This window comes from Petaurus breviceps, unplaced genomic scaffold (genome assembly GCF_028583685.1).
Source record: "Petaurus breviceps papuanus isolate PSGF00001 unplaced genomic scaffold, PetGlider_PUasm1.0 37, whole genome shotgun sequence".
Lineage (NCBI taxonomy): Eukaryota > Metazoa > Chordata > Mammalia > Diprotodontia > Petauridae > Petaurus > Petaurus breviceps.
Genome location: NW_027186296.1, coordinates 22,974,817 through 22,987,768, shown reverse-complemented (window position 1 = coordinate 22,987,768; position 12,952 = coordinate 22,974,817). Strand labels below are relative to the sequence as shown.

Below are 12,952 nucleotides of genomic sequence, written 5' to 3'. Positions count from 1 at the left end.
CTTTTAAAAGCTAAACAGCGTAGTGTTTATTTAAACAAATATTTATTGAATGACTACTATATGTAAGGCACTCTGAGATATGTGACTATAACACTCTCCATTTTTTTTTCACTTGACTTGGGAGATACTTTTGAAGTCATAAAAAAAGTGATCTGGTACAAATATGATGGAAACATTATATGCATTAACCTAAAGCATTAGGTGCTAGTACTAATATATGTCCACTTCTTCTAAAGGAAAAGAAAGATATTTATGAAAAAGAATCCAAATCTCTGGACTCACCAAATTGCCGGACGATAAGATTTTGTACCTACACGGAAAGGCTTCTGTTGGTGGTATTTTCCAAATGTTGGCAGGTAGTGTGTGAACACAGTGAATTTCGTTACTCTCATTATAGTTATATTGAAAAGTAGATTACAATTTAAATATAGTACAAACCCTTTAGAATATTAATCTGGGGCTCTGGACAAACATCCACTTTCTACTTTGTTTTACTACATCTAGTTTCTATACTTTGGGATGGTGTTTGGTCCATAGTATGTCTTGATCTATGAATAATCATCCATGTTATGACAAGGAGCTACTGGCTTAGATAGAATTTTTTTTAAATGATGCCTCTTTGAGAATTTAAAGTAATATTGTCATGTTCTTGAAATAATTTATCTTTTTAAGGGCTTCTACTTTTCACTGCCTTAATATGTTAATATCCTCTTTTCTTATGAATGCACTGAATGCAAGATCACTGAGCTCACAGCTTGTCCTGAGAGAAATGTGAAAGTCACCTTTTGAAAATGCCCTTTTCATTTCAATATATTATATAGCTGAATCTGTTAAAAATGATTTGGCTTTATAGAAGGCCACGCTGAAACAAGATCATAATTTAATTAAACCTACTGAACGATAAGTATCAAGAAAAGACAATAAAAGACAATAGCTGAATGTCCACATTTATATTAAGTTGTTCTTGGTATGTGTATCAGGATAAAATATGTACACTTGAGACTTGCCCATAGGTTGACTTAAACCACAATCACATTGATAGAATTGAGTACATGTTGCTTACTGTTGATGGAAAGTGTGGATTTTCTTTTTTTTCCTTATTTTTTTATTTTTAGATTTATGATTACTGTGATTTTTCCCTCCTGCTCACTGAAGTCAGTAAAAGCAGGGAATTTTTTGCTGGTGGAGAGGTGCTTGCTGCTCACCGAATCATCATATGGACAGAAGATGGTCACAGTTATATCTATCAGCTGCTGAACAGGTGGGCTCAGATGGGGACAGCACACATAATGTTCAGGTAGAAAATGAACTTTGGGAGGTTTATTATAGGAAAGTCCCTGCATGTTGCCCATGATCAAAAACCAGAACAAAACCACTTTGGCACTCGAAGATTTACCCTAAGCTTGGTAGACTTCAGCCTTTGTATGAAACAGCAGGGGATGGAGGAATGAGATTAGCCATGTAGAACTTGTACAGCTGGTGCCGGGTTTTCAAAAAGAAGTCACTTGTAATAATTAACCTAACAGTTTCTAACAGAGTTTAGAAACTTGAGTGGTAAATCCTGCACTTAAAAAATAAGGGGAGTGATACAAATATACTACAAATAAACAGACCCACATTTTTTTTTGAAACTTCTTTTTTTTTTCCACCCAGTGGACTTTCAAAAAGTTTATATCCTGCTGATGGAAGAGTACTTAAAGAAACCATGTATCCTCATTTACTTTGCTCTACTTCTGTAAAAGAAAATAAGGTAATGGATAAAAAAGAGAAATGAGCCTTTAAAGTTCTTTAATTCGGTATTTTAGATAAGTAGCTGGCTTTGTCTGTTTCAGAATGAAGTGTTAAGAAAAAGTTGGTTCAAACCATCAAATAAAACAAACACTCTGGTACTATTATTTTTAAATTGTTTATATTTTCTACAAAGTTGTCATAAAAATTACATTTCATTAAATATATTTTAAAAGTCAATATGATTCTCCTGATTGTTAGCAGTAAACTACGTAAAGTTTTGCTACTATTATCATTAGTAATAAGAATGATAACAATAGTTACTTACCCTTACACAACTCTTTAAGAATTTCAAAGCACTTTCCACATATTATCATAACAACCTCCTGAAGTAATCAATAGATAGATATGATTATACCCATTTTACACATGACAAAAGTGAGGTTCATCTCTAATCAAAAACTAGTGTCAGGAGATCTGAACAAGTATTCTGATCCCAAATCTAATATTGTATTAATAATAACAACTAAAATAACTAACATTTACATAGTGTCAGGCACTGTGCTTTACAATTATTATTTTATCTTTACCACAATCCTGGGAAGTAGGTACTATTGTTATCCGCATTTCTTAGATGAGGAAACTAAGGCTAATATGTTAAATTATTTATCCAGGGTCACACAATGAAGTATATACGGCTGAATTTGAACTCAGGTCTTCCTTATTCCAGACCTGGTGCCCTATTCACTGAGCCATCTATCTGCTCCAAAATAATTAGACCAAAATAATTTATTTACTAAATAGAAAGCATTATCTGATTTGCTGAAGTATGTATGAGAGTAGATGACAATCCCTTGTCCTAAAGGAACTTATGTTCTAAAAAACAAGTAGCACAAAATATTTCACTGATGTATATAAAAGATGTCATTGGAGAGTCTGGTGCTTCTTGGGGTGATGGTATTGAATGGTATCTCCATAGGTCCACAGTTTGGTCCTCAGTTTTTAAGGTTAGGGACCTTAGTTTTATCAGTCCACCCAGAAGTGGTCAGACTCTGAGGGCAATTGACGCATGCCGCCAAATATAAAAGAAATTCTAGTAAGCATGAATGCCAATTTATTAGATGACAGTGACAAATAGATCTGATGAACTGACCAGATGTTTATATTGCTATTTAGTACATTTTCTTCCCAATAGGAAAGTCTGCTTAAACGCCCAAATTGAAATTGAAAGATTCACTGGTAACTATCAAGCCATGATAACCAAGCACACTCATTTATATTCTATAGGTCTGCCAAGTGAACCAGATACATATCTAACCTGGTCAAGTCAGGACACCCTTCCTCCTGTCTGATGTTGGTTAAACACTTGACTCTTTACTTTTTAATTCCCTTTTTTTCCCCACTGTTCATCAGTTATCAAATAAATTATCACAATGCCTCCCCATGCAGGACCTGTTTCCCAAATTAAAATTTAACTTTAGTTACATTTTACATCTGTATACTTCTTTCTATGGAGTCACCTTAAGCTCTTTGCTAAGATTCAGGAAACCTTAAAAACAAAACAAAGCAAAACAAAGCTATCTCATTGAGTAGGTTGCTTTTATAGATGATTAAGTTCATTTTTTCCACCCCACCCCCACCTCCAGCCCTCCCCCCCACCCCTAACTACATTGACTCTTGCTGACTTAGAGAGCTGACATTTTTAAATTTGTCCCCAGCTACTTGGAGGGCAAACCTGGGTACTTTATTTGCGATCTTCAGTCTTATGTGTCCTAGGTAAAATTATTATAACCATCCTTAAGCTTTTTAAAGATACTGTATTTGGTCATCAGTTAAACACTAGAATACTTACTGCAAGAAAAATGAAATGTTTTTGAATGATATGACAGCCAAGAGTTCATGTTGCTATTTATTGGTTGATGGCATGCTTAATTAGCCAACCACAGATGTTGAGAAATCAGACAATTGCTTCCTCTCAAACTTATTTGTGAAGTCTTTAGATACTTTCTAAATAGGTGATGACAACTAAAAATTAGAAAATTAAACGTTTCCATTCAGGTGTGGCACTGGTGATGAGTTTTAAATTATTTGACAATGGCCAACAGAATACTGTTTTGTATTCCATCTGGAAAACAGTATTTTCAGTCTATAATTTGCCCCAGGCATTATTTAATCGCTGCTTTTATTATCTTTCTTCCTCTTCATAACTCAGTATAAAAAGAATGGCTTCAGTACTGTGCAGTTAAAATGTACTGGGAGTTAAGAATTTTATTATTATGTTCATTATTTGATATTCTCTTCTTTTTTTTTAAGCTTCCAGAAAATAAAGGTCAGTAGGCAGCACCACCACCTCCCCTCACATGCCAGTTTACCACCTTGGGGACACCAACTTTCCCAGTCATTCTGTATTCCTCATTTTTTAACTAAAAATTCTTCATTATGACAATTATTTAGTTCAATACTTAGATGGATTCAAAGATCATTGATAAGACTCCAGATCACAAATGACCATAAATCTTGGCCACACTCATTCAATCCTACCTTTCTTGTGTAACTATTGATCATGTCTTCATAGAAATCCTAATCAGAGCACCCATCTAACATGCTAGGTGACTTTTTCTATTTTTCACACCATTGAATAAATAGCAGAGGAATTCATGTTCTGTCTATCTGTTGTTCCTCATTCTCATTTCATGTCCAGTTAGTTCTTTTTTCTGGTCATGTATCTGTTATGAAGTCCTTTAGGCCACTTGCCTCTGCAGTTCTTCATTCTTAATATATCGTAGCCCAAATATACCCACAAACCACCTCATCATTATTGTTTGGTTCAAATTCCGCTTTAATTTTTATGAAACTGGTATTCCATGAATCCTAGCCACACTTGGGATTTCTGTTTTTTTTTTTGTTTGTTTGTTTTTTGGTTTTGCTTTTTGGAGAGGGGAAGGTAGGGCAAAAAAATAGGTTGAGTGACTGGCCCAAGGTCACACGGCTAGTTTTGTGTTAAGTGTCTGAGGTTGGATTTCAACTCAGGTTCTCCTGACTACAGAGCTGGTGCTCTATTCACTGTGCCACCTAGCCTCCCCCTACACTGGGATTTCTGCTAAAAGAAAATTTGTGTTAAAAAGATGGGCCTTTGTTTTAGGGAGAAGCTTGGGGCTTATAAAAAATATTGGTGTTTTCCAAAGGAAATCTATCCCATACCCTTCTTTTTGATTCTGAGATCCATTTGTTGTCCATTTGCAGTATCTCTGTTAGTTTGTGTAGTATGACCATCAGCCAATCGATGTTAAATGCCTGTTATGTGCCCAGCACCACTCTAAGCATAGGGAATAGTAAAAGAGAGTCCTGGCCCCCAAGGAGTTTACAGTCTCATGGAGAGACGTCGTTCAAACAACTATGTACAAAGCAAAGTGTATGTAGAATGAAAAGGTAATAATCAACAGAGGGAAGGTGTTGACATTAAAAGTGGTTGGGGATCTCACATTTGAAGTATCTACAATTAGTGTTTATAGACAGTTTAAGTAAAAACGATGACTCTTAGAGTTTTATTATTTTTTTGGCCATCCTGCTACTGTCACTTGAAAAGCAGAAAGTGGCTACATTTTGGGCCATTTTGTCTTTTCCTTTGTTTCATTGTTCACCATGGCCAAAGATTTCATCGCCCAAGGGCTAGGTGACTGGCTTGGCTTAGCCTTTTGGAACAGATACAGTTTGTTACCAGTTTATAATTAAAGCCTTTTCTCATTTTTTGCTTATCCACCTTTCAGTAATTGAAATAAGGTCACCTTCATACTGTGAGGCTTTGGAGTAGGACTTTGTGGAGGTCAGAGATACCAAAATGTTAATTAACTCATGATCATAACTGTTATCTCTCTTATTTCTCATTCATCACAACTTTGACTATCATCAGTTTCTAATTTTTGCCTTTTCCCCTGTGTGTAAAATTTTGAATTATTTCTGATACAGAGCTATCCATTTGTTATGGGCTATCTCAATGAACGGAAGGAACCTTTCTATAAAGTCCTCTTCTCAGGAGAAACATCTGGAAGAATCACTTTGTGGCATATCCCTGATGTTCCAGTATCAAAGTTTGATGGTTCTCCTAAAGGTAAAAAAAATAGTTATTCCATTTGTCAAATGTGTGCTGTGTTTGTTTCTGCAACTGGGGAAAACTTCTGGATCTTTCTTCCTGATTCTACAAGTAAGAGATTTGATGGTGTAGAGGGAGACAGTGATTTTAGCTTATCCATGGTTAGCTTTGTATGGTATAATAGATCAGTAGGGATAGCACTGAACTTGGAGTGAGAATGACCTATGTTTAAATCCTACCTCAACTTATGACCCCGGACAAGTCACTTTACATCTCTGAGTCTGTTGCTTTATTTGTAAAATAAAGTGGTTGGACTTCATGAACTCTGAGGTCCCTGTTGTTCCATATCTATAACCTTATGTGATCTTAGAGTCCTAATCTATTTTAAAGTATTTGAACAGGCAACAGTGATATAGGGGGACAAGTCCTGATTTTTGGTATCAGAGGTCTTTGGTTCAAATGTAGGTTCTGCTACTTATTACATACATACATATGTAGGCAAGTCACTCATTTCTGGGTTTTACTTTCCTTAAGTGTACAACGAGGGAGGTCTGACTAGATGATAGATTGGGTCCCCCTTCTAGCTCTAAATTTTCGATATATGATCATGAGGTCCTTAAAGTTCTCTGGGACTATTGCAAGCCTTATTTAAAGCCCCCAAGTGTTCAATAGCTGTTGAAGGATCCTCAGAATTCAGGGTGCAAGATGGTGATAGGTCAGAGTGCCATTGAACCTGACCCTGGTGATACACACCATAGAGAGTGTCTGTGATAGTTACCAAGGCTCAGTAATACAGTTTGAGCATGACATCATTTTGAAATATTCAAGAATTTTGTCATTTTTCAGACTGAAACTTTCCTTATAATGAATTTAGAAACTTTAGAGTGAGAAGAAACCTTCCTTAGAGGTCATCCAATCTTAACCTCGTTTGACAAAGAAATTGCCACTGTATTTAAACCTAGGGCTTTTCACTCCATATCTAGTGTTATTTCTACCACCAGATACTACAGCTCTATGCTCTCCTCTCATCTTTGGCTAAGTCAAGCTGAAAGCACCTTATTACATTCCTCAGAACCAATTCCACCATCCCAACATTTCCTCTGATATCTTTGGTTGCTTCAATCTAGGATGGATCCCCTAACATCAATCTACCTTGATCATGTCCTTCAGTATTGTAGAAACCAGGATCCAGGGGTAGAAGACCTTGGATTATGGAAGAATTATAGTTAGCTAGTTTGTGTGCCATTGTTAAGTAGCTAGAATTTTTTGGTTGGCCCAATGACACACAGATTCAATTCTTTGGGTGATTGTGATGTATTATCATACGTACTTTTAAAAAATTTATCTTTCCCTCTCCATTCTTTCTAGAGATACCAATAACTACCACTTATGCCCTTCAAGATAATTTTGACAAGCATCGTACCATATCACCCAGCATTATTGATGGTTTCTGCACTCTCAAAGATGGAGCTGGAAGCCCAGCAGTCACTTCATCTATGTATATTCCAAATTTTGACAAGCTAATATGTGGATGTGAAGATGGGAGGATCTTCATAACACTTGCCTTGAATGCAGCAAAAGCAGGACTTTTGGAAGATAATGCCTTATTTAAAAAAGGTAATTAGCTGAATTCATTAAACAATGTCAAATCAAATAAGAGGTAATATTTCATGTTAACAAGAAGCACTGGTTTTAAGCTAAATAAAACAAGATTAGTTTCTGAAGGTTAAAGCAAGAAGGTGGCCATACTTAGTGTTTGTTCATAGTTTTATATAGTTTTAGACAGTTTTTTATATTGTAATAAGTTATAAATTAAAAATTAATAGGTCCTGAGGAATAAGTTGAGCTTGGCTGTAGGAGGTATGTTGAGCTCTAGAGACATGTTGAAGATGGGATCCTGTGTTCTTACAAACTTAGAGGCATAGTTTGGACAGGTGCTTGTTTTGTCCTTGGCTCAGGGAATACAAAGGAAAAAATAAAATAATCATTTTCTTTAAGGAATTTATATTCTCCGGCGGTTAGGGAGGGTGGGTATATGAGATGGTAGATGTGCACAAATAAATAAATACCAAACACATACAGAATAAATTACAAAACTAGAGCAGCTAGGTGGAGCAGTGGATAGAGTACCAAGCCTGGATCAGAGTTCAAATTCACTTACTCACTGTGTGACCCTGGGCAAGACATTTAACCCTATTTGCTTCAGTTTCTCATCTGTAAAATGAACCGGAGAAGAAAATAGCAAACCACCCCAGTATCTTTGCCAAGAGAACCCCAAATGGGGTCACAAAGAGTCGGACATGACTGAACAATGAAATTCAGGATCAGGAAAGGAGGTGGCCTTGAAGCTCCAGTCTACAAGTAGAGCTGAGGAAGCTGGCTATTTCAGGGATGAGCCATAGCCTATGTGAAGGTATGGAAGCCTATGTGAAATTGAGATTGAGTATTCTGTGTATGGAAACTACACATAGGCCAGATTGCCTAGAATGTTGAATGAATGAAGGGGAGCAATTTCAAATCAAAGTATGGAAAGATGGATTGAAGCTAGATTATGAAGGATTTTAAATGACAAAAAAGGGGGGAGGTATTGAATCTAAGATATTAGGGGGGACCCAGTAAAGCTTCCTGATCAGGGCAATGACATAGTCAAAGTTGTAATTTAAGTATATCAAGTTGGCAGCTATGGCTGATTGGAAGATAAATCAAAGAGAGGAGTAACCAGAAAGTAGTGAGGACAATTAGGCTGTTGTAGCACTTAAGGTGAGAGGTGATGTGGACCTTAATGAGAATGGTGATCAAGTTGAGTGGAAAGAAGCAAATTGATGCTAGAGATATATTTAGATTTAATGAGAGTTGGTGACTGATTGGATGTGCCAGAGTGAAGGCAAATGAAGAGATAAGGATAACTTAAGTCACAAACCTAGATGACTAAAAAATTGATTTTTTTTTTTCAGAAGAAATAAGGAAATTAGGAAGAGCTACAGGTTTTGGGGGAAAGACAACAAAAACAATGAATTTAATTTTGGATGTGTTGAGTTTGAAAACTCATTTTCCTGAGTTCAAATCCGGCCTCAGACACTGACCAGCTATGTGACTCTGGGCAAATTACTTAATCCTGTTTGCCTCAGTTTCCTCATCTATAAAAATGAATTGGAGAAGGAAATGGCAAACCTCCAGTATCTCTGCCAAGAAAATCCCAAATGGGACATGATTGAAAGATAACTGAACAGCAACTAAAATGGACATCCTGTTATAGATGTCCAGAAGGAATTTGGAACTGGAGCTCAAGAGAGACAGAAGGCCTGAATAGGTAGACCTGGGAGTCATCTGTATGTGTGTGTGCGCACACACACATATAATCCATATTATCATTGTATTTGTGAGAGCTGTTATCTCTTTAGAGTTAGTTGTATATATAGTAGTTGTTCATTGACCACTAAGATGTAGCAAAGAATACTGTCTCTGAAATATAGTACTAATGTTATAGGCTGTTTTAATTTTATTATTATTGTGATCATAATTTCCTATGTTATCAATCCTCTCTTTTTATGAGGTATGTCTAGTGATTTTATCCTGACCTTTGTCCTGGGGCCAGGTATAAAGCTATAAAATGTTCAGCAGATTCACCTGAGGGAAAGGAAGCAAAAGGTTCACCCATTAAGAAAGAATATAATTTCAGATCTCACACAAGTTTGCTTTGTCCTTCATTCCATTCTTATGCAGTTCTTGATTTATTTAACTAGTTTAACATCAATTTATTTTTATGAAATTCTGAGAACTGCCCTTTATTTTGCCTCCACATTATTATACTCTGGTAAAGACAAACCCTTTTTTCCCCCCATATAGCAATGTTTGTTGTTGTTCAGCCATTTGAGTGGTGTTCGACTCTTTGTGATCCCATTTGGACTTTTTTTGGGCACAGACACTGGAGTGATTTGCCATTTCTTTCTCTACTTCATTTTATAAATGAGGAACTGAGGCAAGCAGGGTTAAGTGATTTGCCCAGGGTCACCCAGCTAATAACTGTCTGAGGTAATTTTTGAACTCAGGAAGATGAGTCTTCCTGACTCCAGGCCTAGTGCTTTATCCACTGCACTACCCAGCTGCCCATAGTAGCAATTGTGGATACTATTTTGAAGTATTTTGAAAGTATTTTGAAGTACTATTTTGCTTTTCTTCAAAAGAAGAGCAAAAGGTATAAAAGATGCTTCCTCCTGTACCTTATAGTAACAAACCATCATGATGGAATCTTAAGGACATTCTAGCCCTCAATAGCTCAAGCCCTTGAGAGGTTTGTTCCTTGTTTTTGAAGTGTTAACTTTCTCATGTCTAAATGGTCCCTTTAAAAAGGAGAATCTGAGAGTTTTTGAGGGGGAGGTAGGATGGAGAGAAGCTCAAAGAGTAGGTCATCAGTTTGGCTATGATATTCCTTTTTATAAAGACATAAATCAAAAATAAACCATCCAAAAAAAAATTCAGACCTCATCCTTAAGCCAGCAAAAACATTTTACCTTCTTTCTGCTTTCAGATTCCCTGCCTCACAAAATTCTTAGAGGCCACAACAGGAGTGTTACTTCATTACTTTATCCTCATAGCCATTCTTCCAAATTAGATCCAAGCTGGATGGTTTCGGGGGATCAAGATTCTTGTGTCATTTGGTGGGATATCTTAACTGAAGAAGTCTTGCATAAATTCGTTTTATGGGCAGGTCCAGTAACAAGCCTTTTGATGTCACCAGAAATCTTCACAGTAAGTAAAGGGGGAGAAATAATCATTCAAGTATTATTATTATTTGAAATTAATACTTTTCTTTTTAATATAGTTTTTACTTACAATTTAAGAGGGTTTTTTTTAGTTTAATTTAATAATGAAATCTCCATTTCTTTTCCTACTTACTATAGGAAAAAGACTTAATATTTCATTTTTGTAGGCTTGGGTTTGAATTAATCACAATGTTTTATGATATGGAAATTCAGTCTTTTCAGATAGTTTAGATGGTAAAATGGAAGTATGAAGAACCAATTGTCACTTAACAACAAAAACAGGAACCATAATTAGCATGAAGAAAGAAAATCTAGGGACCTTATTTAACTAATAGTTTCTAGGCCTTTCCCTAGCAAATCTTTACCACTGGTACTATTAGCAATTGGCTAATTTGCTCATTATTCTCTGATAATAAACATTGTAAATGATGATGATTATATTAACTCACATCTGTATTACACTTAAAAATTTTATGTAGAGTATCAAAGTGAAAATGAGATAATCATAATCAATATCAGAGAAAGAATGAGGATGTAAAAGAAGTACTAGAAATAGTGTGCATCTTCCGTGAAAAATAATAGCTATATACATTGCTGTTGTTATCCTAGCATAGTACTTACTTCCTCTGTGTTACGCCTAATTGGATACTCATTGTAGGTTGGATCCTCAGAGGTTGCTGCTACCTGGAGTTCAGAGGTAATCCTTTGGGGCTGAACCTCGTGGATCTTCACCAGTATGCTTCCCATTACCAGTCTGCCACTAGACATGATTAGCTATTAGCCAAAGCATTTACTAAGATGTCATGATAAGAGCAATAGTTATAAAAAACACTTTTGCCTGCCTCCGGAGCCCTGCTTCTCCCAAACATGGGACAGACTCACTTACATGTACACATAATGTTTCTGCAAAGAGTGGTTACCAAATAATGTAGAATGATAGTGAGGCACAACTTGTGGCCAAGGCAATTTGCAACACCGAAACTAAAGGGACTCCATATCCTCTCCTCTCCTGAGGAAGTCCTTTCTGATCTCCCTTCTAGGTGCATGGTCTCTGCTGGTGGGTTGCTCAGCTGACCTCCCAAGATTTCCACAGCTTTATTTTTCAAATGTCAGGGCTGCTTCTCCCTTGAGTCTATAGTTGACTCTCCCTCTCCCTCTCTCAGTCTCAGTTTCCTTCTCCCTCTCTCTCTCTCTCTCTCTCTCTCTCCCGCTCTCACTCTCTCCCTTTCCCTCTATTCCTCTCCCACCCCACCTTCACCTCCCTTTTGCTGTCAGATGTCCTTTTCTTGTAAGTTCTTTCTAAAGCCTTGTGTACTTTCTCCTTCAACTGTGCCCTAAACTCTCTTAAACTGATCCTCCAAATGCTGGATAGGATATTTTTTTCCTTCTGGATGAGAACCTCCATTGCTTTGGTACCATAATCAAGTTTATGGTTAGAGTCTTCTACATAGGCAGCTTCTAAACTGGAAATCTATGAGCTTTCCCCAAAGCTTAACTATTTAAAATCCCCTCTTCTATAAGAGCATGGCCTAACCCAACCTATAATGTTTCCACTTCTGATTTACTCAGAAAATTCTTTTGTAAAGATCATTGGGTGTTACACCCTGTTAACACAATAGCTCATTACCTGTGTTATGGAATCTGATTTCTGTAAGTATATCAGTTTATGGTGGGAGGCAAATTGTCTTCTTTTAAATTAAAATAGGTTAAATGTATTCAATAGGGGCAGTTAGGAGGCTCATTGGGTACAGCACCAGCCCTGGAGTCAGGAGAATCTGAGTTCAAATCTAACCTCAGACACTTGCTATCTGTGTGATTCTGGGCAATTTGCCTCCACTGGGGAGAATATTTAATATTAGGTGAAAGATTTTTATGGTTACACCCTCATGCCCAAAATACAAAGAATCAAACTCTTCTTTGCTAAATTTCAGCTTTATTTTCATAATGTTCCCAGTTATAAATTATATTCAAGTTATACAGATAAGAGTAAATTATAGAGTGATGCTTCCTTTTAAAACTATTCTTATTTCAGGGATTGCCTATATTGTGTTGGATATACTTATTGCCTTTCTAGACTATGGTCAAATTCATGGAGTAATGATGATATTAATAATTTCTCACATTTATATACACCTTACAATTTATAAAGAGCTTTCTTTACATCTCTCTCAGATAGGTAGTACAAAGTAATAATATTTCTATTTAATTGTTAAGGAAAGTCAGGCATACAGATGTGACACCTGAGACCATATATGTTGCTTGAGCCAGAGCTTATACTAGAACTTAGGACTTCTGCCTGTCCAGCATGTTTTGTACTATATATGCTACGTAGGTCTGTGAATAGTACTATTATATATATATATATATATAT

The 12,952-nt window shown here is 36.3% G+C and overlaps 1 protein-coding gene across 2 annotated transcripts in view; it reads left to right on the top strand.

Moving 5' to 3' along the window:
- Window positions 1-12,952, top strand: part of WDR72 (WD repeat domain 72) — a 303,206-nt gene that overhangs the window by 54,555 nt on the left and 235,699 nt on the right. For both annotated transcript variants that reach the window (XM_069098090.1, XM_069098089.1), the window contains exons 8-13: window positions 237-356; window positions 1,116-1,261; window positions 1,654-1,750; window positions 5,695-5,836; window positions 7,187-7,435; window positions 10,347-10,567. In XM_069098090.1, coding sequence (XP_068954191.1) covers window positions 237-356; window positions 1,116-1,261; window positions 1,654-1,750; window positions 5,695-5,836; window positions 7,187-7,435; window positions 10,347-10,567 — 975 coding nt within the window. The remainder of the gene's footprint in view (window positions 1-236; window positions 357-1,115; window positions 1,262-1,653; window positions 1,751-5,694; window positions 5,837-7,186; window positions 7,436-10,346; window positions 10,568-12,952) is intronic.